The sequence below is a fragment of the Tachyglossus aculeatus genome, chromosome 21, assembly GCF_015852505.1.
Source record: "Tachyglossus aculeatus isolate mTacAcu1 chromosome 21, mTacAcu1.pri, whole genome shotgun sequence".
Taxonomy (NCBI): Eukaryota; Metazoa; Chordata; class Mammalia; order Monotremata; family Tachyglossidae; genus Tachyglossus; species Tachyglossus aculeatus.
The window spans coordinates 26,290,355-26,317,875 of NC_052086.1; the positions used below are offsets into that span (position 1 = coordinate 26,290,355).

Sequence of the window (27,521 nt, forward strand, 5' to 3'; positions counted from 1 at the left end):
AACCCCGGCTTTGCCACTTGTCTGCCATTTGACCTTGGACAAGTCATTTCACTTCTCTTTGCCTCAGTTACCTCATCTGTGAAATGGAGACTGACACTGTGAGCCCCACGTGGTACAGGGACTGTGTCCAATAATAATAATAATAATACTGATGGTATTTGTTAAGCGCTTACTATGTGCCAAGCACTGTTCTAAGCATTGGGGGGGATACAAGGTGATCAGGTTGTCCCATGTGGGGCTCACAGTCTTAATCCCCATTTTCCAGATGAGGGAACTGAGGCCCAGAGAAGTGAAGTGACTTGCGCAAAGTCACACAGCTGACAAGTGGCGGAGCCGGAATTAGAACCCATGAACTCGGACTCTCAAGCCTGGGCTCTTTCCACTGGGCCACGCTGCTTCTTGTGTCCCCCCCCCCCCCCCCCCAGTGCTTAGTACAGTGTCTGGCACATAGTAAGTGCTTAATAAATGCCAGAATTATTGTTATTATTACCATGCAGGTAAGATTAATATTTTCAGAGGTCGACGTTCTTAATCCTGCTCCCTAGCCTGTCCCTCAAAATGTGACGTTAGCACACCTGGCTGACTGATTTCTGAGATTACCACCCGATTGCCTTGTTCTCCTCCTTCCCATTGCCAACTTGGGGAGATGGTGAGATGGAAGGACAACAGCCGTGGCTGCCTTTGGTAGGCAGATTCCCCAGCCACTTAAAGGCACTCACGAGAAATGGATAAATTACATAAATTCAGCACAGCTTTAGACCAGAGTTCTGCGCTGCAGTCAACAGTTCTAATAGCAAATCCTCCTATCTGCCTAATGAGTCAGGTCTCATTAGCTACACTAAGACATAGGCAGAATCTGTGACATTTCTTCCAGGTGTGCAGCGAGTCCCATATGTTCTTCCGAGAATTAGACCGCTTCTGAGTCATCCCGGCTCTGCTACTTGTCAGCTGTGTGACCTTGGACAAGTCACTTAACTTCTCTGTGCCTCAGCTACCTCATCTGTAAAACGGGGATTAAGACTGCGAGCCCTACATGGGACAACCTGATCACCCCGTATCCCTCCCAGAGCTTAGAACAGGGCTTCACACCTAGTAAGCGTTTAACAAATACCATTATTATTATTATTATTTTATTATTATCATTGTAAGTCTTGGTCAGTTGAAAATGAGAGGCATTAGAAGAATGGTTGAGATTGCTTTCTGTCTTATTTTTTCTTACAGGAACTTGCAGATTTTTAATTCTGCCGTCCTTGGAAATGTTCCTTTGTTCCAAGTGGAAACCATTTTAACTGCTCCTGAGATTATCCTTCATCCCAGTGCAAATGAGATTGACAAAATGTGTGTTCATTGTGTCAGAGACTGTGTAGAGGTGACTAAGGTGACTAATGCTTATATTCTAATGTTTAGTTTGGAACAGTACAAACCATTTTATATATCTTTTTACATTCTCTGCCGATGAGTTCTTCAGAAAGTTGGGTGGTTCGGGTGTTCTGCTAAAAAGGAGACATTTTAATTTTATTACATTTGGAAGTAAATGTGATCAACAAGCCACAGCAGCTGTAGTGAACCATCCTGCTGTTTGAAAATTTTTAAGGTGACTATGCTTATGGGTCGAAATATGTTGTTTCCCCTTTGCTGGAGGGAAAGAAATCCATTTCTCTGGGGTAAGTAAAAAAAAAAAAAATCACTTTTTTAGAAATATTCTGGGGACCTAAAGTGGTCATGGATGACACTGATATTTGCTGACCCGAGGTAACAGATGTGCATTACTTAATATGTATTAGCGTGTATTTCTCAGTAGAACATGCTAACCTTTTGAAGAAATGGGCAAAATCTAGAATTATGTTCTTTGGGGAACCCCAGGCAACACTTTTGCTTCAGGGCTGTAATTTTCCTTTCCCACATCCCTGTAGCCCCGAGGTCCTTCTTGGTTCCAAACCATGGAATGAAGGGGTGGGAAGCTAAACTTGAAAAAAAACAAAGCACTAACACTGGTACAGTGTCACACGGCAATTTAATCCAGAGATTTTCAGCTAGGGAAGTGTATCATGAGGTCTTTCAAAACACTGTATCAATCAATCAATCAATCAGCCAATCATTCGATCATATTTATAATAATAATAATGATGGTATTTGTTAAGCGCTTACTATGTGCAAAGCACTGTTCTAAGCACTGGGGGGATACAAGGTGATCAGGTTGTCCCATGTGGGGCTCACAATCTTAATCCCCATTTTACAGATGCGGTAACTGAGGCACAGAGAAGTTAAGTGACATGCCCAAAGTCTCACAGCCGATAAGTGGCAGAGTCAGGATTAGAACCCATGACCTCTGACTCCCAAGCCTGTTTCTTTCCACTGAGCCACGCTGCCTCTCTAATGTGCCGTGCACTGTACTAAGTGCTTGGGAGAGCACACTATAACAATCTAACAGAGTTGGTAGACACATTCCCAGTCAACAATAAGTTTACACCTGTATATATGTATATATGTTTGTACATATTTATTACTCTATTTATTTATTTATTTATTTTACTTGTACATATCTATTCTATTTATTTTGTTAGTATGTTTATTTTTGTTCTCTATCTCCCCCTTTTAGACTGTGAGCCCACTGTTGGGTAGGGACTGTCTCTATATGTTGCCAACTTGTACTTCCCAAGTGCTTAGTACAGTGCTCTGCACACAGTAAGCGCTCAATAAATACAATTGATTGATTGATTTACAGTCTAAAGGGGGAGACGGGCATAAATATAAATAAGTAAATTATGGATTTGTACATAAGCGCTGTGCAGCGGAGGGAGGGGGGAATAAAGGGAGCAAATCAGGATGACCCAGAAGGGAGTGGGAAAAGAGGAAAGGAGGGCTTAAGGAGGGCTTCTTGGAGGAGATGTGCTTTCAATAAGACTTTTTGAAGGTGGGGAGAATAATTGTCTGTCAGATATGAAGAGGGAATGCATAGCAGGCCAGGGGCAGGATGTGGAGGGAAGGTTGATGGCAAGATGGATGAAATTGAGGCACAGTTAGTAGGTTGGCAGTAGAGGAGAGAATTGTGTGGATGGATTTGTAGTAGGAGAGAAATAAGATGAGGTAAGACAGGAGCAAGGTGATTGAGGGCTTTCAAGTCGATGGTAAGAAGTTTCTGTTTGATGTGGAGGTGGATGGACAACAACTGGAAGTTCTCGAGGAGTGGGGAAACATGGACTGGCCATTTTTGTAGGAAAAAGATCTGGGCAACAGAGTGAAATATGGACTGGAGGAGTTCTGTTTTGGACATGTGAAGTTCAGGTGTCAGTGGGACATCCAAATAGGGATGTATTGAAGGCAGGAGGAAATGCAAGACTGTAAAGAGGGAGAGAGAGAGAAGGGCTGGCCATGTAGATTTGGAAATCACTTGCATAGAGGTGGTAGTTGAAGCCACTGAAGCGAATGAGTTGTCCGAGGGAGTGGGTGTAGAGGGAGAACAGAAGAGGACCCGGAACTGAACCTTGAGGGACTCCCACAGTTAGTGGGTGGGAGACAGAGGAGGAGCCCGTGAAAGAGACTGAGAAACCTCTGAGGAGCTCAACAGGAACCAGCAGGGCCCAGAGTAGGTAATAAGAGTGAGCCTTGAGGCTTCAAAGCGTGAAAGTATCAAATACTCAATTGATTGTTGTCCTACACTTTATAGAAGGATATTTCCTGTCCAACGAGTGTTTCTTCGTGTATTTTCGGGTGTGAAGGAAGGCTTGGATATTTCCTTTCATGTGAACTCTTTGCCCAGTGTCAAAAAACCTAAACAAGTAACCATATGAGAACTTTGATTATCTACTTTCACTGTATTTTAAAAAAGGATAGTTGTATAAGTAGATAAACAAGTAGAAATGTCCATGTTCGTCATTTATTCCACTTGTTCAATGAAACTGAAATTGCTAAAAATATTTCCTCCTATAAAGTCTTCTATTGTGAGTTCTCAATAATAATAATAATAACATTTGTTGAGCACCTACTATGTGTCAAGCACTGTTCTAAGCACTGGGGTAGATACAAGCTAATCAGGTTGGACACAGTTTCTGTCCCACGTGGGACTCACGATCTTATTCCCCATTTTACAGATGAGGTAACTGAGGCACAGAGAACTTAAGTGACTAGCCCAAAGTCCCACAGCAGGCAAGTCGGGCAGGGAGTATAGCTGTTATATTGTTATATGTAATAATAATAATAATGATGGCATTTATTAAGCGCTTACTATGTGCAAAGCACTGTTCTAAGCGCTGGGGAGGTTACAAGGTGATCACGTTGTCCCACAGGGACCTCACAGTCTTAATCCCCATTTTACAGATGAGAGAAGTTAAGTGATTTGCCCAAAGTCACACAGCTAGACTGTGAGCCCACTGTTGGATAGGGACCATCTCTATATGTCACCAACTTGTACTTCCCAAGCACTTAGTACAGTGCTCTGCACACAGTAAGCGCTCAATAAATACGATTGATTGATTGATTGACAATTGGTGGAGCCGGGATTTGAACCCATGAACTCTGACTCCAAAGTCCCTGCTCTTTATGTACTGTCCCAAGCATTTAGTGCAAGGCCGTGCACACAGTAAGCACTCAATAAATGCAATTGATTGATTGAATCCAAGTGCTAGGATGACACAGAAAAGAGAGGGAGTGGGGGAAATGAGGGCTTAGTCAGGGAAGGCCTCTGGGAGGAGGTGCGATTTGAATAAGACTTTGAAGGTGGGAAGAGTTGATGGTCTGACGTATATGAAGAAGGAGGGAGTTCCAATCAATCAATCAATCAATCAATCGTATTTATTGAGTTCCAGATGAGGAAGGACATGGATGAAGGGTTGGCGGTGAGATAGGTGAAATTGAGTTACAGTGAGTAAGTCGGCAGTAGAGGAGCAAAGTGTGTCGGCTAGGTTGTAATATAAAATTAGCAAGGTGAGATAGGAGGGGGTGATTCAGTGCTTTAATAAAAGCCAATGGTAAGGAATTTCTGTTTGATGTAGAGGTGGATGGGCAACCACTGGAAGTTCTTGAGGAATGGGGAAACGTGGACTGAACTTATTTTTTGAAAAAAAAGCAAGCAGGTAGGAGAACGAAGTATGGACTAGAATGGGGAGAGACAGGAGGCAGGGAGGTCAGCGAGGTAGCTGATGCAGTAATCAGTTTGGGATAGGATAATAATAATAATAATGATGATGGCATTTGTTAAGCACTTACTATGTGCAAAGCACTGTTCTAAGCGCTGGGGTGGATACAAGGTGATCAGGTTGTCCCACGTGGGGCTCACAGTCTTAATCCCCATTTTATAGATGAGGGAACTTTAGAGAAGCAGCGTGGCTCAGTGGAAAGAGCCCGGGCTTTGGAGTCAGAGGTCATGGGTTCAAACCCCGGCTCCACCACTTGTCAGCTATGTGACTTTGGGCAAGTAACTTCATTTCTCTGGGCCTCAGTTACCTCATCTGCAAAATGGGGATTAAGACTGTGAGCCCCATGAGGGACAACCTGATCACCTTGTAACCTCCCCAGCACTTAGAACAGTGCTTTGCACATAGTAAGTGCTTAATAAATGCCAAAAAACCTCCCAAAACAAAACTGATCTCATATAACAGGATAAGTGCTTGGATCAACATAATAGCAGAGTGGACGGTGATGAAAGGGTGGATTTTAGCAGTGTTGTGAAGGAAGAACAGACAAGATTTAGTGACAGATGGAATATGTGGGTTGAATGACTTTTAGACTGTGAGCCCACTGTTGGGTAGGGACTGTCTCTATATGTTGCCAACTTGTACTTCCCAAGCGCTTAGTACAGTGCTCTGCACACAGTAAGCGCTCAATAAATACGATTGACGATGATGAGAGAGATGAGTTGAGAATAATGCCAGGGTTTTGGGTTCGTGGTACAGGGAACATGGTGGTGCTGTCCACAGTGATGATAAAGTTACGGGGAAGACAGGGTTTGGATGGAAAGATGAGGAGCTCTGTTTTGGACATTTTAAGTCTGAGGCATTGGCAGAACATCCAAGTATTCATTCAATCGCAGAAAGGCCTCATAGAAGCCTGACTGACTAAGCCCTCATAGAAGCAGCGTGGCTTAGTGGAAAGAGCACATGCTTGGGACGCCGAGGTCATGGGTTCTAATCCCAACTCCGCCACTTGTCAGCTGTGTGACCTTGGGCAAGTTACTTAACTTCTCTGGGCCTCAGTTACCTCATCTGTAAAATGGGGATGAAGACTGTGAGCCCCACGTGGTGTCCCACCTGATTACCTTATTACCCCAGTGCTTAGAACAGTGCTTGGCACATAGTAAACGTTTAGCAAATACCAACATTATTAGAGAAGCAGCATGGCTCAATGGAAAGAGCATGGGCTTGGGAGTCAGAGGTCATGGGTTCAAATCCCGGCTCTGTCAATTGTCAGCTGTGTGACCTTGGGCAAGTCACTTCTTTGTGCCTCAGTTCCCTCATCTGGCAAAATGGGGATGAAGACTGTGAGCTCCCCGTGGGACAACCTAATCACCTTGTATCCTCCCCAGCGCTTAGAACAGTGTTTAACAAATGCTATTATTATTATTATTATTATTATTATTATTATTATTAAGCGCTTACTGTGTGTACCACACTGTACAAAGCACTTCAAGTAGAGATGTTCTAAAGGCAGGAAGAAATATGAGACTGCAGAGAAAGAGAGAGGTCAGGGCTGGAGATGTAGATTTGGGAATCATCTGCAGAGAGATGGTAACATATTAACAAAATAAAATAAATAGAATAAATATGTACAAATAAAATAAATAAATTAATAAATTAATAAATACATACAAACATATATACATATATACAGGTGCTGTGGGGAGGGGAAGGAGGTAAGGTGGGGGGATGGAGAGAGGGAGGAGGGGGAGACTAGACTAGACTGTGAGCCCATTGCGGGGTAGGGACCGTCTCTGTATGTTGCTGACTTGTACTTCCCAAGTGCTTAGTACAGTGCTCTGCACATAGTAAGTGCTCAATAAATACGATTGAATGAATGAATTAATGAATGAACTGCTTACAGCTGATCTTCAGTTGCTGGGAGACTGAAGCACAGATGCTCAATTGCTCAGTTGGTTCCATGGGAGCGAATCAATCAATATCAGTTGTATTTATTGAGTGCTTATTGTGTGCAGAACACTGTACTAAGCGCCTGGGAAGTACAAGTTGGCAACATATAGAGACGGTCCCTACCCAACAGTGGGCTCACAGTCTAGAAGGGGGAGACAGAGAACAAAACAAAACATATTAACAAAATAAAATAAATAGAATAGATATGTAAAATAAAGATAAGTAAAGATAAATAAAGATAAAGATAAATAAAGATAAGTAAAGTAAAGATAAGTAAAATAAATAAATAGAGTAATAAATATGTACAAACATATATACATATATACAGGTGCTGTGGGGAAGGGAAGGAGGTAAGGCGGGGGGGATGGAGAGGGGGAGGAGGGGGAGATGATGGAAGGGGGCTCAGTCTGGGAAGGCCTCCTGGAGGAGGTGAGCTCTCAGTAGGGCCTTGAAGGGAGTGAATGAGTTCTCTAAGGGAGAGAAATCCGCAGGAAATAGCCTGGGTGATGAGTGGTGGAAAGCAGGCATTTGGGGTGGGGTTGAGAAGATGAGCGATGATGACTAGCGAGAGACAGCCAGAGTGGTGGTTGAGAGTGGAGACAAGAAGCACTGTCCCCACCAAAATGTCAACATGCTGTCTGCTCCTGCTGCCACTTCCACAAGTACGAAATATTAAGCAATTGAGCATCTGTGCTTCAACCTCCCAGCAACTGAAGATCATCTGTAAGCAGTTCATTCATTAATTCATTCATTCAATCGTATTTATTGAGCACTTACTATGTGCACAGCACTGTACTAAGCACTTGGGAAGTACAAGTCGGCAACATATAGAGACCGTCCCTACCCAACGGACTCACAGTCTAGTCTAGTCTCCCCCTCCTCTCCCCCCGCCTTACCTCCTTCCCCTCCCCACAGCACCTGTATATATGCATATATGTTTGTATGTATTTATTACTCTATTTTATTTGTACATATTTATTATATGTATTTTGTTTTGTTAATATGTTTTGTTTTGTTCTCTGTCTCCCCCTTCTAGACTGTGAGCCCACTGTTGGGTAGGGACCGTCTGTATATGTTGCCAACTTGTACTTCCCAAGCGCTTAGTACAGTGCTGTGCACACAGTAAGCACTCAATAAATACGATTGAATGAATGAATGAATGAACAGAAGTGGGAGACATAACAAAACAAAACCTGGACAGGACAGGTGTCAAGTCGTCAGAACAAATAATAATAATAATAATAATAGTAATGATGGCATTTATTAAGCGCTTACTATGCGCAAAGCACTGTTCTAAGCGTTGGGGAGGTTACAAGGTGATCAGGTTGTCCCACGGGGGCTCACAGTCTTCATCCCCATTTGACAGATGAGGGAACTGAGGCCCAGAGAAGTGAAGTGACTTGCCCAAAGTCACACAGCTGACAATTGGCGGAGCTGGGATTTGAACCCATGACCGCTGACTCCAAAGCCCGGGCTCTTTTCCACTGAGCCACGCTGCTTCTCAAATAGAATTAAACAAATGGAATTAAAGCTTATTTAGAATTATAGTTCATGAGCTATAGCTTGGCCAACCCTGCTCTGTGACGTAAATCATCCTGCCTTTGCCTCAGTCTCTTTATCTTTCCAAGTAGGGCAGAATAGCCAATAAAACGGGATCGGAACATGATTCGACATCTTGGAAAGGTCTTAGGAGAAAGCAGCGATCCTCTGCATCGAACAGAAATTTCTCACCTTTGGTTTTAAAGCCCTCAGTCACCTCACCCCCTCCTTCCTCATCTGGCTACTCTCCTACCGCTGAACAGCACGCACACTTCACTCCTCTAATGCCAATCTTCTCACTGTACCTCGATCTCGTTTATGTCGGCGCTGACCTCTCGCTCGCATCCTGTCTCCGGCCTGGAATGCCCTCCCTCCTTGTATTTGACAGACAAGGATTCTCCCCCTCTTTCAAATCCTTGTTAAAAGCACATCTCCTCCAAGAAACCTTCGCTGACTGAGCTCTCCTTTCTTTTTCTCCCACTCCCTTCATCATCAATCGTATTTATTGAGCGCTTACTATGTGCAGAGCACTGACCTCTCGCTCGCATCCTGTCTCCGGCCTGGAATGCCCTCCCTCCTTGTATTTGACAGACAAGGATTCTCCCCCTCTTTCAAATCCTTGTTAAAAGCACATCTCCTCCAAGAAACCTTCGCTGACTGAGCTCTCCTTTCTTTTTCTCCCACTCCCTTCATCATCAATCGTATTTATTGAGCGCTTACTATGTGCAGAGCACTGTACTAAGCGCTTGGGAAGTACAAATTGGCAACATATAGAGACAGTCCCTACCCAACAGTGGGCTCACAGTCTAAAAGACTCCCTTCTGCATCACCCTGACTTCCTCCCTTTATTCACCCCCACACCTCCTCCCAGCTTCGCAGCACTTATGTACATATCCGGAATTAATGTATTTGTATTAATGCCTATCTCCCCCTCTTGCCGTGGGCAGGGAATGTGTCGGCTTATTGTTGTACTGTACTCTCCCAAGGGCTCAGTACAGTGCTCTGCACGCAGTAAGCGCTCCGTGAGTACGACTGACCGACTGGCAGTGATGTGCTCTTTATTTTCCTGACCCATCAATTTCAGCACTTTGCCCGGTGGATGCACGGCACCTGCATCAATTGCCCTCCTCAGCGAGGCGAGGAAGAAGAACTCATCACTCTGAGCTTTTATGCTGACATTGCCCAGAATTCCCAGATCATTGAACAGGCTGTCATGATCCCCCAAAATATCCACAGAATTTTGATCAGCCTCATGAGATACCTGCACCGATGGAAGAGGTACCGACCTCTCTGGAAACTGGACCAAGCCATCGTGATGGAGAAATTTGCGGCCAAGAAGCCCGCTTGCATTTTATACGATGACAAGTTGCAGTTCTATACCAAGATAGCGTATGATGTGACACATCAACCCTTAATTAAAGATGAACAATGCATTAGACTCCAGCTGGGGCCTTTAGCCTACACAGTGCAAGAAAATGCTAAATCCTGGGTGAATTCCCTTGGAAAACTTCTAAATGAATCTGCCAAAGAAGAGCTCTGGAAACTTCATGAGGAAATTGAGGTATTTGATGCTGTTTAGTTAAATCGTGTTTCGTAAGGTTTTGAAAGAAGATGAATTTCAATTCTCTCCAGGTTTTTTTTTTCCCCTCTGGATCTCTTGATCTCTCAAAATTTCCTTTTCAGGTGCTGACCCATCACCTGAGCAAGGTTCCCGATACTCTGGAAGATCTCAAATTTGTCCTTGCAACCATTGCAGAGATCAGAAGCAAATCTCTGATCGTAGAAATGAGATACAAGGATATTCAGGAGAGATATCGGACTCTGGCGATGTATAACATCTTCGTGAGTGAATTCGTGACCCCCTTGGGAATTTTCTGAATGGGCTGCTTTCCAAAACAACTTTCAAAAGAGCTAGTAATGTTTCAGGATGGTTGACTTTTTTAAAAAAGGTAGAATTGTCCTAGGATTGAGAGCGGCTGCTCTCCATGCCTGTCTAATAGGTTGAAAGGGATCCAAAGCTCTCTGGGACTCAGTAGATCCTGAAAATCTGCGGTCTACACCATTCATTCATTCATTCAATTGTATTTATTGAGCGCTTACTGTGTGCAGAGCACTGTACTAAGCGCTTGGGAAGTACAAGCTGGCAACATCTAGAGACGGTTCCTACCCAACAGCCGGATCACAGTCTAGAAGGGGGAGACAGACAACAAAATAAACATATTAATGAAATAAAATAGAATAAATATGTACAAATAAAATAGAGTAATAAATATGTACAAACATATATACATTCATTCATTCATTCAATCATATTTATTGAGCACTTACTGTGTGCAGAGCACTGTCCTAAGCGCTTGGGAAGTACAAGTTGGCAACATATAGAGACAGTCCCTAACAGCAGGCTCACAGTCTAGAAGGGGGAGACAGACAACAAAACATACAAACCAAATAAAATAAATAGAATAAATATGTACAAGGAAAATAAATATTTGAGAAGCAGCGTGGCTTAGTGGCAAGAGCCCAGGCTAATCCCGACTCCTCTACTTTCATTCATTCATTCATTCATTCATTCAATCGTATTTATTGAGCGCTTACTGTGTGCAGAGCACTGTACTAAGCGCTTGGGAAGTACAAATTGGCAACATATAGAGACGGTCCCTACCCAACAGCTGGCTCACAGTCTAGAAGGGGGAGACAGACAACAAAACAAAGCATATTTACCAAATAAGATAAATTGAATAAATATGTACAAGTAAAATAGAGTAATAAATATGTATGAACATATATACAGGTGCTGTGGGGAGGGGAGGTCTCTACTTGTCTGCTGTGTGACCTTGGGCAAGCTGCTTCACCTCTCTGGGCCTTAGTTCCCTCATCTGTATGTAGATGAGGTATTTGGAGTGTCCTAGAGCTCTCCAGCCTTTCCTCTGTCCTCTCCTCAGAGACCCAACCTTTCACTTTGTCTGAGAATGAAGGGAGAGTTGGCTCGCCCAGATTCTGGGAAAATCCCTTAGATGGTCCTTGTCAGAAACAGAGTAAGAGATGAAGTACTGAAGAAATGCCACCAATCCTATCTATTGAGCGCTTACTGTGTGCAGAGCACTGTACTAGGCACTTGGGAGAGCACAGTATACCAGAGTTGGTAGACCCATTCCCTGCCCTCAGTGAGTTTCCAGTCCATCAGACCTTACATCACTCCCATCTTCAAAAAGGAAGGTGAAAGATCAGATTGTGGCAAACATCGAGACATTTCTCTCCACTTTCAATTCCGGGGATGATCCTAAGCGGAGTCAATCAATCAATCAATCAATCAATCGTATTTATTGAGCGCTTACTGTGTGCAGAGCACTGTACTAAACGCTTGGGAAGTACAAGTTGGCAACACATAGAGACAGTCCCTACCCAACAGTGGGCTCGGAGTCCTTGCGGAGCGGCTACTGAAGAATATCGTTGGCCTCCTACACTGACAATGTAGCTTCAGACCGCAGCAAGGCACAGAGGACTTGCTCTTTGTGGTAGAGAAGCAGCGTGGCTCAGTGGAAAGAGCCCGGGCTTGGGAGTCAGGGGTCGTGGGTTCTAATCCCGGCTCCGCCACATATCTGCTGTGTGACCTTGGGCAAGTCACATAATAATAGTAATAATAATAATTTTGGTATTTGTTAAGCGCTTACTATGTGCCAAGCACTGTTCTAAGCACTGGGGTAGATACAAAGGGATCAGGTCGTCCCACGTGGGGCTCAAAGTCTTCACCCCCATTTTACAGATGCAGGCACAGAGAAGTGAAGTGACTTGCCCAAAGTCACACAGCTGACAATTGGCAGAGCTGGGATTTGAACCCATGACCTCTGACTCCAAAGCCCGGGCTCTTTCCACTGAGCCACGCTGCTTCTCACTTCTCACTTAACTTCTCCGGGCCTCAGTTCCCCCATCTGTAAAATGGGGATAAAGACTGTAAGCCCCACGTGGGGTAACCTGATTCCCTTATATCCACCCCAGAGCTTAGAACAGTGCTCAGCACCTAGTAAGCGCCTAACAAATGCCATTATTATTATTATTGCTATTATTATTACTTCAGAAACAGGAGAAATGCAGGGACCTGTCTACAGTTTTCACAGATCTTATGAAAAACACTTCACATGCTCTGTAGATCTGGTCTCTGGAAATGGGTCAGTGAATTTGGCAGTTTTTAAAGATTCAGAGACTGCTTCAGGATGACATAGCCGGTCAAATGAGGGCCGGGCGTGCCCTGTCGGATTCATTTTTTGGAGCCAGTGAAGTGAAGCAGGGATGTATCATAAAATGAGCCCCATTTAATTGATTCTGAGCAGCCTTGTTGGAGTCCACAGTCTTAGAAGGGTCATTCAAGAAAGTGCTCTTTGTGAATGAGTGCACTCTAGGGGCACGCACCCAAGAAGAATCCAAATTATTATCATATTTTTTACTGGTGCTACTGACCGATGATAAAGTTGAAGAACTCTAAAGTAATCTCTCTCTCTGTACCAGGGAAATCCTCCAAATAATGAAGATCTCCATCGGTATTTCAGGGCTGAACATCACAGAATTATCACAGGGTGTTAATAATAATAATAATAATAATAATGTTGGTGTTTGTTAAGCGCTTACTATGTGCCAAGCACTGTTCCGTCAAGCGTATTTATCGAGTGCTTACAGTGAACAAAGTACTGCACCTAAGCGCTGGGAGAGAAGGATATAATTGAGTAGTAAACACCATCCCTTACAATCTAGCGGGTAATTACGGACCATTTTCTCAACAGGGCTATATTAAATCAGTGCCTGGATCATGTACTACAAGCACTAGATTGAGCGATGGGGTTTTGAACGTATCTAATAATGAACGCTGATTAATGTCTGTCTCCCCCCGTAGACTGTGAGCTCTTTGTGGGCAGAGATCACATCTTCCGACCCTATCATACTGTCATTCATTCATTCATTCAATCATATTTATTGAGCGCTTACTGTGTGCAGAGCACTGTACTAAGCGCTTGGGAAGTGCAATTTGGCAACAAATAGAGACAATCCCTACCCAACAATGGACTCACCATCTAGACAGACACACACAGACACACAAACACACTCTCTCTCGCCACAGGCAGACGGAGATAGACAAAATGAGTTTCCATGGCTCCACCAACTCTTCACTGTTTGCCCTTGGGCAAATCACTTCAGTTCTCTGGGCCTCGGTTTCACATCATTCATTCATTCAATCGTATTTATTGAGCGCTTACTGTGTGCAGAGCACTGTACTAAGCGCTTGGGAAGTACAATTTGGCAACAAATAGAGACAATCCCTACCCAACAATGGATTCACCATCTAGACAGACACACAAACACACACTCTCTCTCTCTCTCCATTTCTAAGTGCTTAATTCAGTGCTCAACTCACAGTGACAGCCTGGTAAATAGTATCGATTGATCGAGCGAGTTACTGTTTTGCCCAATCCTAATCGATACTGTTGTTTGACTGCAAACTCCACCTTGAATCTGATACTGTTGATTTTCAGTAGTTATGTGTGACTGCAAGCTCCGTCTTGAATCAGTTCATCTCATACTGTGTGTTGGTTCCTTCATTAGCCTGCTGGGGCAGAGAAAGAACTGGCCTGGCAAATTGAGGACATATGGAAAAAACTAGTTTTGCAGTCGCTTGAAGTAGAACACTCTCTCGGAGGGATTAAGAAGACTTTTACAGAGGTACTTTGGAAATCTGGAGGGCAAAAACACTTAATGTGGAAAAAAAATGTACCTAATCCAAAATCTATGTCTTTTAGATTACCCGAACTCATATTGCAGACTTCAGAGTGAAGATCAGTGACTTCGCAAAGCGATTTTATTCTGAGGGCCCTGGTTCAGTCGGTGAAAACCTTGAGGAAGGTAAAATGACTCCCGTAGCTGTTGCTGCGGGATTCTGATTAATTTTATGAGAAATGATTTTCTTTGGCAGATTTTTCCTTGAGCTTAGTGGTTTTGTGTGTGATAGCAGAGAATAATCAAGTTATATTATGGTTTATTTGTTAAATGCTTACTATGTATCAAGCACTGTGCTAATTGCTGGGGCAGATACAAGAAAAGCAAGATGCCTAGTGGTTAGAGCACGGGCCTGCCCTGGCTTCACCACTTGTCTCATGTGTGACCTTAGTCAATCGCTTCACTTCGTGGGGTCTCAGTTTCCTCATCTGTCAAATGGGGATTGAGATAGTGAGCCCCATGCGGGATAGGGACTGTGTCCAACCAGATTTGTTTGTATTATTCATTCATTCAATCGTATTTATTGAGCGCTTACTGTGTGCAGAGCACTGTACTAAGCGCTTGGGACGTACAAGTCAGCAACAGATAGAGACGGTCCCTACCCAACAACGGGCTCGCAGTCTAGAAGGACGGGCTCATAGTTATTCACCCCCAATGCTTAGTACAGTTCCTGGCACATATTCATCATCATCATCATCAATCGTATTTATTGAGCGCTTACTGTGTGCAGAGCACTGTACTAAGCGCTTGGGAAGTACAAGTTGGCAACATATAGAGACAGTCCCTACCCAACAGTGGGCTCACAGTCTAAAATACCACAGTTATTATTATTATTGCATGTTAATCGGGTTGGACCCAGTCCCTTCGCCACTTGGGGCTCACAGTCTGAGTGGGAGGGTGAACAGGCATTGAATCCCCATTTGACAGTTGAGGAAACTGAGGCACAGAGAAATTCAGCAAACAGTTGGCAGAGCCACGATTAGAACCCAGGTCCTCTGGCTCCCAGGCCTGTGCTCTTTCCAGTAGATAACGCTTCATCTCAGTTCTTGATATACGGTATCCTTTTCAAGGGTCCTTAAACCTTTCACAGGCGTGGAGCTCTTGGAGGTTTTTGAGAAAGAGATGGCACGACATGAGAAAAATCGCCAGGAGTTGGCTAACGCGGAGAAACTTTTTGATCTTCCAATCACCATGTATCCCGAGCTGATGAACGTTCAGAAAGAAATGAGTGGGCTCAGGCTGATCTACGAGATTTACAAGGCACAAAAAGTAAGTGCTTTCCAATTCTGCCTTTTTACAAAGTGCTGTGGGGCTGAAGGTGGGGTCACTATCAATAATAATGATGGTATTTGTTAAGCGCTTACTACGTGCAAAGCACTGTTCTAAACGCTGGGGGGATACAAGGTGATCAGGTTGTCCCACGTGGGGCTCACAGTCTTAATCCCCATTTTACAGATGAGGGAACTGAGGCACAGTGAAGTGACTTGCCCAAAGTCTCACAGCTGACAAGTGGCAGAGGCGGAATTTGAACCCATGACCTGTGACTCCAAATAATAATAATAATAATAATGGTGGTATTTGTTAAGCGCTTACTATGTGCGAAGCACTGTTCTAAGCACTGGGGGGATTCCAGGTGATTAGGTTGTCCCACGAGGGGCTCACAGTCTTAATCCCTATTTTACAGATGAGGGAACTGAGGCCCAGAGAAGTTAAGTGACCTGCCCAAAGTCACACAGCAGACAATTGGCAGAGCCAGGATTAGAACCCAAAGCCCGTGCTTTTTCCACTGAGCCACGCTGCTTCCCCCAAGTTCTTAGAGGGCTTAGAGGATCAAGTGCTTAGAGGATCAAGACCCAACTACAAGAGCGATAATAATAATAATGATGGCATTTATTAAGCGCTTACTATGTGCAAAGCACTGTCCCAAGCGCTGGGGAGGTTACAAGGTGATCAGGTTGCCCCACGGGGAGCTCACAGTCTTCATCCCCATTTTACAGAGGAGGGAACTGAGGCCCAGAGAAGTGAAGTGACTGGCCCGAAGTCACACAGCTGACAATTGGCGGAGCTGGGATTCGAACCCATGACCTCTGACTCCAAAGCCCGGGCTCTTTCCACTGAGCCACGCTTGTCTGAGCGATGCAGAAGGGAGAAGGGAGTAGGGGAACTGAGGGCTTAGTCGGGGAAGGAGATGCAATTTTAATAAGGCTTTAAAGGTAGGGAGAGTGGTGGTCTCCTATATAAAGGGGGAGTTCCACGCCAGAGGATGAGGGCAGAGGGTCAGCAACAAGATAGATGAGATAGAAGTACAGTAAGTACCTCTTACTGTACCTCCTCACGCTGAGAAGCAGCGTGGCTCAGTGGAAAGAGCCCGGGCTTTGGAGTCAGAGGTCATGGGTTCAAATCCCAGCTCTGCCACTTGTCAGTTGTGTGACTTTGGGCAAGTCACTTCACTTCTCTGGGCCTCAGTTCCCTCATCAGTAAAATGGGGATTAAGACTGTGAGCCCCCTGTGGCTCTGTAACCTCCCCAACACTTGGAACAGTGCTTTGCACATAGTAAGCGCTTAATAAATGCCATTATTATTATTATTATTAGAAGAGTGCTTTGCACATAGTAAGCACTTAATAAATGCCATTATTATTATTATTATTAAGTATGTTGACATCACAGGAGCAAAATGAACAGTGTTGGTTTAGGAAACTGGATTCAAGTTGTTGGGTAGGGACCGTCTCTATATGCTGCCAACTTGTACTTCCCAAGCACTTAGTACAGTGCTCTGCACACGGTAAGCGCTCAATAAATACGATTGAATGAATGAATGAATTCAAGTAAGACCCAGGAAAATACCTAAAGGTCTTGCTGCATTGCTTGCCAAATCCAACGGCTCATACTCTGTCCTAATCCTCCTCGACCTCTCAGCTGCCTTTGACACTGTGGACCACCCCCTTCTCCTCAACACGTTATCTGACCTTGGCTTCACAGACTCCGTCCTCTCCTGGTTCTCCTCTTATCTCTCCGGTCGTTCTTTCTCAGTCTCTTTTGCAGGCTCCTCCTCCCCCTCCCATCCCCTTACTGTGGGGGTTCCCCAAGGTTCAGTGCTTGGTCCCCTTCTGTTCTCGATCTACACTCACTCCCTTGGTGACCTCATTCGCTCCCACGGCTTCAACTATCATCTCTACGCTGACGACACCCAGATCTACATCTCTGCCCCTGCCCTCTCCCCCTCCCTCCAGGCTCGCATCTCCTCCTGCCTTCAGGACATCTCCATCTGGATGTCCGCCCGCCACCTAAAGCTCAACATGTCGAATACTGAGCTCCTTGTCTTCCCTCCCAAACCTTGTCCTCTCCCTGACTTTCCCATCTCTGTTGACGGCCCTACCATCCTTCCCGTCTCACAAGCCCGCAACCTTGGTGTCATCCTCGACTCCGCTCTCTCATTCACCCCTCACATCCGAGCCGTCACCAAAACCTGCCGGTCTCAGCTCCGCAACATTGCCAAGATCCGCCCTTTCCTCTCCATCCAAACCGCTACCCTGCTAATTCAAGCTCTCATCCTATCCCGTCTGGACTACTGCACTAGCCTTCTCTCTGATCTCCCATCCTCGTGTCTCTCTCCACTTCAATCCATACTTCATGCTGCTGCCCGGATTATCTTTGTCCAGAAACGCTCTGGGCATGTTACTCCCCTCCTCAAAAACCTCCAGTGGCTACCGATCAATCTGCGCATCAGGCAGAAACTCCTCACCCTGGGCTTCAAGGCTGTCCATCACCTCGCCCCCTCCTACCTCACCTCCCTTCTCTCCTTCTACTGCCCAGCCCGCACCCTCCGCTCCTCCACCACTAATCTCCTCACTGTACCTCGCTCTCGCCTGTCCCGCCATCGACCCCCGGCCCACGTCATCCCCCGGGCCTGGAATGGCCTCCCTCTGCCCCTCCGCCAAGCTAGCTCTCTTCCTCCCTTCAAGGCCCTGCTGAGAGCTCACCTCCTCCAGGAGGCCTTCCCAGACTGAGCCCCTTCTTTCCTCTCCCCCTCGTCCCCCTCTCCATCCCCCCGTCTTACCTCCTTCCCTTCCCCACAGCACCTGTATATATGTATATATGGTTGTACATATTTATTACTCTATTTATTTATTTATTTTACTTGTACATTTCTATCCTACTTATTTTATTTTGTTGGTATATTTGGTTCTGTTCTCTGTCTCCCCCTTTTAGACTGTGAGCCCACTGTTGGGTAGGGACTGTCTCTATGTGATGCCAATTTGTACTTCCCAAGCGCTTAGTACAGTGCTCTGCACATAGTAAGCGCTCAATAAATACGATTGATTGATTGATTGATTGATTTTCCCCACAATTTCTTTCCTCTAAAATCACAGGATTCATTAAGACTTTTACTCTGCATCACAGTAGTCTTTTATACATATCAAGCGGTTTCCTTCTTGTTCTTTTTTCAGTACCAGTCAAGTGATCTTTCCCCCTGCTTTTCTCGCCACTGAAACTCGAAAATTTCTTTCCTTTTTCTCCTAATAACATCATGGGGTTGCATATTAGTTTTCAGAGGACCCAGAATTACTCCAAAATCTATCCGATAGGAATTTCTTTCACTTCCATAGAATGAAATCCAGAAATCTAATAATGTGCACGCAATAGCAGTTTTTCCAAATGATCTCCAAACGAAGAATTCGATCTCTGTGTGAAGTGCTCTTTAAGGACCACAGAGTTTGCTGACTGGTTGGAACAACCCTCTTGTATTTCCAGGTTGCTAAGGATGAATGGTCTCAGACCCTCTGGGTTAACCTGAACGTGCAGTTTCTCCAAGAGGGAATTGATGGTTTCCTGAAAGCCCTCAGAAAACTTCCCAAACATGTACGAAGTCTCTCAGTTGCCCATTGCTTGGATGTCAAAATGAAGGCCTTCAAGGACTCCATCCCGTTGCTTCTTGATTTGAAAAACGAAGCACTAAGAGACAGGTTTGTTTTCATCCCCTCAACCCCACCCCCAATCACCCAACCCCACAGCACTTGTGTACATATCTTAAAATTATATATTATAAATTAGTTATTTATTCATATTGGTGTCTTTCTCCCCCTCTAGACCGTAAGCTCGTTTTGGGCAGGGAACCTGTCTTCTAATTCTGTTGTATTAGTACAGTGTTCTGAATGTAGTAAGTGCTCAATAAATACTATCAATTGATTTATCTTTCCAATTATATTATGGAATTATCCAGTGACATTCTTCATCTTCCTCTAGAAGAAAACAAGATAAAATGGGTTTACCTGCCATTGAGGATTGCTAAACTTTAGAATGGGTTGCCGATGGAGGTTGCCAGTCAGTCGGTCATTTATTGAGCGCTTTCTGTGTGCAGAGCACTGTACTAAGTGTTTGTGAAAATACAATGAAGCTTTGGAATGGGTTATTGAGGGAAGTTGTGGAAGGCTGCTTACTAGGGCTGATATTCTCAGCCTTAAATTCCATCCATTTCAACTCACACTATATTCACTTTTTCACAGTTATCCATGAAAGCAGTATAGAATTGTTCTAGAAACAATTTATGGACAAGAAAAGCAGTATTTTTCAGAGAAGCAGCGTGGCTCAGTGGAAGAGCCCGGGCTTGGTAGTCAGAGGTCATGGGTTCTAATCCCGGCTCTGCCACATGTCTGCTGTGTGACCTTGGGCAAGTCACTTTCTCTGAGCCTCAGTTACCTCATCTGTAAAATGGGGATGAAGACTGTGAGCCCCACGTGGGACAACCTGATCATCTTGTATCCCCAACAGCGCTTCGAACAGTGCTTTGCACATAGTAAGCACTTAACAAATGCCATTATTATTATTATTATTATTATTATTATATCCTTTTTGAGAGGCAGCAACACCTTGGAGGTCATTAATAGGCCAGGCCCTGCCTTTTAATAAAGATGTGCCCTTGGGCAAGTCACTTAACTATCTCTGTGCCTCAGTTTCTTCATTTTTAAATGTCTCAGGGAGGTTGTGAGGTGAAATGAGCCTGACCTGGTAAGTGTCTTTAAATAATAATAATAATAATAATAATAATAATATTTGTTAAGCGCTTACTATGTGCAAAGCACTGTTCTAAGCGCTGGGGGATACAAGGTGATCAGGTTGTCCCACAGGGGGCTCACAGTCTTCATCCCCATTTTCCAGATGAGGCAACTGAGGCCCCAGAAGTGAAGTGAATTGCCCAAAGTCACACAGCTGACAATTGGTGGAGCCGGGATTTGAACCCATGACCTCTGACTCCAAAGCCCAGGCTCTTTCCACTGAGCCACGCTGCTTCCCCAACTCATGGAGAGGAAGGTGCTCTAGAAACTCCAACTGTCACTGGACCCATAGTAAGCTCTGAACAAATACCATAATCATGATTATCAACATGCGTTCAAATCCCGGCCCCGCCACTTTTCAGCTGCGTGACTTTGGGCATGTCACTTCACTTCTCTGGGCCTCAGTTACCTCATCTGTAAAATGGGAATTAAGACTGTAAGCCCCCCATGGGACAACCTGATCACCTTGTAACCTCCCCAGAGCTTAGACCAGTGTTTTGCACATAGTAAGCATTTAATAAATGCCATTATTATTATTATTATAATCTAGGGCAAATAGTGTAACTAGTGTAAGTGGCAAGCAACAGGATAATTAATGAAATAATAAGCTAGGGTAAACAGTCAGCACTAAGTAATTGGAGACATATGGCATGAACATGGTAATTTTGAATTCATAAACCTGACCCCATGAATTCAAACACCCCACCTGTGAGAGCCTCGTATCCCCCACCCTTGTATACTTTATTCTTGTACTCAGCACTTGCGTATAGATGCATATTTTTATAGGTTGGTATATTTTATTAATATATTTAGCTGTGCATTCAATTACAGTAAGCGATCAATAAATATGATTGAATGAATGAATGAATGAATTATTTTTTCTAGCTGTTTAATTTTGATATACTTCTATTGGTTTCTGGTTTATCTTTGTTCTTCCTCCAGTTTTCTCTGTCCATAAATCATTTTGTCAGTCTTTTCCATTAAATTGTATGCTCCTTGCGGACTGGGAATGGTGTAGCTTTCTACCATTAATTGGGAAGTAGTGTGGCCCAGTGGATAGAAAAGACAGGCCTGGGATTCAGAAGGAGCTGGGTTCAAATCCTGGCTCAGCCGCTTGTCTGCTGTGTGACCTTGGGCAACTCATTTCACTTCTCTGTGCCTCAGTTCCCTCATCTGTAAAATGGGGATTGAGACTCTAAGCCCCATGTGGGACAGGGACTGTGTCCAACCCTATTGGCTTGTATCCACCTCAGTGCTTAGTACAGTGCCTGATACAGAGTAAGTGCTTAACAAATACCACAGATATTATTATTATACTCTCCTCGGTGCTTAGTACAGTGCCTAGCACCAGTAAGTGCTCAGTTAAATCAACCACTGATTGGTTGCTTGAGGAAGAAATGAATTTTGATGCATTTTCAGACATTGGAAAGAGCTCATGGATAAAACAGGCACCTATTTTGAAATGACAACAGAGACATTCACTTTGGAAAATATGTTTGCGATGGAGCTTCACAAATATACAGATGTTATCAATGAGATTGTTTTATCAGCTGTCAAGGAAATTAGCATTGAGAAGGTAAGGTCATTTTAACATAAGAAACAGTCCAAAGATTTGGATGCCAAATGGAGCTGCCAATATGGCCATTCCAGTAAATCCTAACAATTAAAAATGTTTTTGACGATTTTTATTCATGATACTCCTTGTTTCAATTTGGTGATAAAATGGTTTAAAAGAATGTTTCCTCCCCTTCTCCAATCCTTGTTGGCTCTAAATGTTTTTGGACCCCCTTGTAGGGTTCAAAGAATTGAAATGGAAAGTAGATCTGAAGAACCAATAAAAGTGTGTTACCATGATTACCTCTGTTAAGTTAGTAATATTTTCCTTGCATTTTACAAGACTGAACCAAGCATTTTGTCTTTCCAACCAGGGTGTTAAGGATATAGTGGACACATGGGAGAATATGAAATTCACTGTAGTAAAGTACTTTAAAGGTACCCAAGAGAGAGGCTACATTTTGGGATCTGTAGATGACATTATTCAAGCCCTTGATGACAATGCTGTCAACCTGCAGAGCATGTCAGGAAGCAGATTTGTGGGGCCATTTCTGTCATCCGTTCACAAATGGGAAAAAACTCTCTCTTTAATCGAGGAAGTTATTGAGGTAAGAAAAAAACCTGGCGTTCAGCGGGATCGATCGAGGGTAAAATAAGGACAACTGAATGATTAATGGTTGAAATCTTATTGCGGCTGGAAATATTTTGGTGGAAGGATGCTATTGATTTGAATATAAAAATGAATTCTTGAAGGTATGGATGGTGGTCCAGAGAAAATGGATGTATCTCGAAAGCATTTTTATCGGAGGAGATATCCGGTCACAATTACCGGAAGAGGCAAAAAAATTTGACAGCATTGACCGAATATTTAAAAAGGTAAGTAATGGAGAAGCTTGTGTTATCACGATCATTTGAGACCTTCTGCCTTTATTTCTGTATTTTACAATGTACTTTTCCATACACCTGTATTGACTTTTCTCTTCTCCGTGAGGTGTGATTTGCCCTACGTAGCCAGAGGAAATCTGTGAGCAGGGGAGTGGGAAAGCAGCCGTTTATCTACCCCAGTGCTTACGACAGTGCCTGGCTTACTATGTGCACAAAGTCAGCCCTTACCAAATACATGAGAAGGGCCCTCAATCAACAAATAAAAGAGATGAAAAATCACACATATACACTTGCACTTCTCCCCCACACTCCTTTTAAATAAATAATGAAATTGTATAAGCTACCTGCTTCTCATCAACAGGGAGTGATGGAATGATGGCATTTATTAAACGCTTACTATGTGCAAAGCACCGTACTAAGTGCTGGTGTGGAGCTTATGTTGGTAAGGTGGTTGTCCTCTCTCTTCCTCCTCCCTTAGCCATCACCACGATCACCATTCCTGTCCTGGAGCCTCCAGGATTAGGTGGGATCCAGGCATCAGGGAGGGAGTGCATGTTTAGGGAAGAAAGCCCAGGACTCCACTCCCAATTTCTGCATGACCCTGGAATTATGTTGAGTATTAATTAATGTTTGGCCCTTAAATAGTGATTAGGGGCTAAAGAGCACGTGGATGGAATGATTTTTCTTAGCTCACTTGTTTTACTTTATTTCTCATTCTGTGCACGACTCTTAACTCGATCGTGTAGTGTTTCTAGGCAGTTTTGCCCGAACTCTCTTTTCTTGGCTTCTCTCTAGATAATGGCCGAAACTCTAAAAGAGCCAATAATAAAGAAATGCTGTGAAGCTCCCAATCGACTCTCTGACTTGCAGAATTTATGCGATGGTCTGGAGAACTGTCAGAAAAGTTTAAATGACTATCTGGATTCCAAACGGAATGCTTTCCCCAGGTTCTTCTTCATTTCCGATGATGAGTTGCTCAGCATTCTCGGTAATAGCGATCCTCTTTGTGTCCAGGAGCACATGATTAAGGTCAGTTTTGTAACTGGGGTTTTTTATTCTCTATACTGGGGCAGTTATCCTCACTGGCTCTGGGAACTTCACCCAAGGCAGGGCTTCAAGGTGGTGTGGCCCTAGATGATTCCCCTCCCTTGTAAGTCGGAGACACACCTTCAATCATTTATTCAATCATATATATTGAGCGCTTACCGTGCACAAAGCCCTTGGGAGAGTACACTGTAACAATAAATGGACACATTCCCTGCCCACAACTAGCCGACAGAAGGGGAGGCAGACATTAATAAACGTAAATAAATCATTTAATTATTTATTCACCTATCTTGAATCTACTTTGCCAATTATTGTTTCAGATCTCAGAAACCCCTCATCCCCCCGACCCAAAAATCCCCCCAAAATATTTCGGATTTTGTGTGTTACTATGGTCCTTGACTGCCCCGTAATTAAAATGTGACATGGTTTGTTTCTATTGGCATCTTCCAGATGTACGATAACATTGCATCCCTGAAGTTCCAAGAGGGGGATAGTGGCGAAAAATTAGTGGCGGCGATGATTTCGGCAGAAGGAGAAATAATGCCGTTCCGGCGGATGGTCCTAGCCGATGGTCGAGTGGAGGACTGGATGACGGCGGTGCTCAACGAAATGAGGAGAACAAATCGGCTAATTACTAAAGAAGCTATATTTCGATACTGTGATGACCGAAGCAGGTGACGGAATAAGCACGAACCATACGAACACATCTAGATGGATTTTAGTAGTAATCGGAGAGATATCCGTCAGTCAGTCGAATGCTTACTTCCCGGGCTATTCCTCTTCCAATGGGCTATGCTGCTTCCCACGAGGTCACGGCTGCTTACTGGGACAACCACTCCTGTACAAAAGTGGACAGCCCGTGCATTCATGGAAAAAAAGAATAATAGTAATTAATAATTATGGTACTTGTTAAGCGCTTACTGTGCACTGAGCACTCTTCTGAGCGCTGGGGTAGACACATAGTCATCAGGTTGGACACAATCTCCATCCCACAGTCTCAATCCCTATTCGACAGTTGAGGAAACTGAGATTGTGCGGCTCTGCTTTCCTCAGTGCTTCCCTATCTCTCTGTCGCTCTGACTAGTTTAGCTACCTCGTGGTGGGCAGGGGTTGTGTTTGCTTATTGTTACAGCATACTCTCCCAAGCGCTTAGTACAGTGCTCTGCGCACAGTAAGCACTCAATAAATACCACTGACCGACTGACTGGATTCAACTTGGGCTTGGAGCGGGGCCAGGTCTGGGGTTTAGCTGGATGGGCAGAGTTGCCATTTTGTAACTCAGTGTAGGATTCTACCTCAAGATCCCTCAATGTGTAATAGGAGATTTAGTTTCTTCCGTGCAAATACAACTAATTTTTGCTAGAGAAGTATTTGTTTGGGGCTGGGAAATGTCAGAATTTTTTAGCTCCTTAATCGATCAATAGTATCTTTTGAGCACTTGGTACAGAGCACTGGATTCACTAAGCACTTCCCAAGTGCATAGTACAGTGCTCTGCGCACGGTAAGAGCTCAATAAATATGATTGAATGAATGAATTTGATCCCTGCCCTTAAGGGGAATACAGTCTAGCTGGGGGTTCTTCATCGAATCTGATGTGTATGTGGGTTCATTGAGAGTTTGGAATTGTTAGGACTCTTGTTTGTGGCCCGTGGAGGTAGCCATGTTTGAGGGATAGATTAGACAATCCAGGCTGGGTTATTCTTAATTCTTTTTTAATGGTATTTGTTAAGTGCTTACTGTGTGTCCTACTGAGAGCTCACCTCCTCCAGGAGGCCTTCCCAGACTGAGCCCCCTCCTTCCTCTCCCCCTCCTCCCCCTTCCCATCCCCCACCTTGCCTCCTTCCCCTCCCCACAGCACCTGTTTATATATATATATGTTTGTACGTATTTATTACTCTATTTTATTTGTACATATTTATTCTATTTATTTTATTTTGTTAATATGTTTTGTTTTGTTGTCTGTCTCCCCCTTCTAGATTGTGAGCCCGCTGTTGGGTAGGGACCGTCTCTAGATGTTGCCAACTTGTACTTCCCAAGCGCTTAGTCCAGTGCTCTTCACACAGTAAGCGCTCAATAAATGCGACTGAATGAATGAATGAGTCAAGCACTGTTCTAAGCTCTGGGGTAGATGCAAAATAATCAGTTTGGGCACATTCCCTGTCCCACTTGGGGCTCGCAGTTAGGGGGAGGAGGATTTAATCCCCATTCTGCAGCTGAGGTAACTGAGGCACAGAGAAATTAAGTGACTTGCCCAAGGTCACACAGCAGATAAGTGGCGGAGCTAGGATTAGACCCCAGGTCCTTCTGAATTCCAGGCCTGTGCTGGCCACACCATTTCTCTGTTCAGGATGTTGCACCTCTCTAAGGTTTGCTTTTTCGCTTAGAGTCGACTGGATGCTTCTGTACCAAGGCATGGTGATTCTGGCTGCTAGCCAGGTATGGTGGACCTGGGAGGTGGAGGATGTCTTCTGCAAAGTCAAAAAGGGAGAGAAGCAGGCCATGAAAACCTACGGCAAGAAAATGCATCAGCAGATCGATGAACTGGTGACTCGGATCACCAAACCCTTAAGCAACAATGACCGGAAAAAATATAACACGGTCCTGATCATCGACGTGCACGCCAGAGATATAGTCGATGCATTTATAAGGGGCAGGTAAGGCCGCTTAGAGCAAAGGACTGCATTTTATTTTTAAATAATGATAATAATAATAACTACTGTGAGCCCGCTGTTGGGTAGGGACCGTCTCTATATGTTGCCAACTTGTACTTCCCAAGTGCTTAGTACAGTGCTCTGCACACAGTAAGCGCTCACTAGATACGATTGAATGAATGAATGAATGAATTACGGTACTCATTAAGCGCTTACTATGTGCCAAGCACCGTTCTAAGCGCCTGGGTAGATAGAAGTTAATCAGGTTGGACAGAGTCCCTGTCCCACAGAGGGCTCATCGTCTCAATCCCCATTTTACAGATGAGGTAACTGAGGCCCAGAGAAGTGAAGCAACTTGCCCAAGGTCCCATAGCAGACAAGAGGCAGAGCCGGGATTAGAACCCGTGACCTTCTGACTCCCACGTCCGGGGTCTTTCCACTCCGCCATGCTGCTCTCCAATATTTTCTTCACAATATGTGATTCCGTATTAATAGCTATTTCCCCATCTCCTGCCTTTTCTTTCTTTCCCCCGTCTCAACCCCCGTCTTCTTCCTCCACTTTCTCTAGCATTCTCGAGGCTCGGGAATTTGAATGGGAGAGTCAGTTGCGTTTTTACTGGGATCGAGAGCCAGATGAACTGACTGTCCGACAATGCACTGGGACCTTTGGCTATGGATACGAATACATGGGCCTGAATGGACGATTGGTCATCACGCCACTCACGGATCGGATATACCTGACACTTACTCAGGTACTTATTGAACGGTTCTGGGACAGGAGTCCCCAGCCAGTTACAGTCTCGTGCTTCTGTTCTCGGAATGGTTCAAAAAGCTCATGGTATTATATTCTCCTGAGCGCTCAGGACTGTGCTGTGCACACAGTAAGTGCTCAATAAATACCATGGATTGACTGGAAAAAAAAATGACTGAAATTGGGTTTGGCTC

At 44.2% G+C, this 27,521-nt stretch overlaps 1 protein-coding gene across 2 annotated transcripts in view; it reads left to right on the forward strand.

Annotated features, from left to right (window-relative positions):
* The window catches only part of DNAH10 (dynein axonemal heavy chain 10), a 185,923-nt gene that overhangs the window by 47,396 nt on the left and 111,006 nt on the right, over positions 1 to 27,521 (forward strand). For both annotated transcript variants that reach the window (XM_038762289.1, XM_038762288.1), the window contains 14 exons: positions 1,222 to 1,378; positions 9,706 to 10,182; positions 10,305 to 10,463; positions 14,214 to 14,330; positions 14,408 to 14,510; positions 15,475 to 15,653; positions 19,139 to 19,350; positions 21,859 to 22,015; positions 22,368 to 22,601; positions 22,747 to 22,869; positions 23,674 to 23,907; positions 24,376 to 24,599; positions 26,310 to 26,579; positions 27,145 to 27,328. In XM_038762289.1, coding sequence (XP_038618217.1) covers positions 1,222 to 1,378; positions 9,706 to 10,182; positions 10,305 to 10,463; positions 14,214 to 14,330; positions 14,408 to 14,510; positions 15,475 to 15,653; positions 19,139 to 19,350; positions 21,859 to 22,015; positions 22,368 to 22,601; positions 22,747 to 22,869; positions 23,674 to 23,907; positions 24,376 to 24,599; positions 26,310 to 26,579; positions 27,145 to 27,328 — 2,830 coding nt within the window. The remainder of the gene's footprint in view (positions 1 to 1,221; positions 1,379 to 9,705; positions 10,183 to 10,304; positions 10,464 to 14,213; positions 14,331 to 14,407; positions 14,511 to 15,474; positions 15,654 to 19,138; positions 19,351 to 21,858; positions 22,016 to 22,367; positions 22,602 to 22,746; positions 22,870 to 23,673; positions 23,908 to 24,375; positions 24,600 to 26,309; positions 26,580 to 27,144; positions 27,329 to 27,521) is intronic.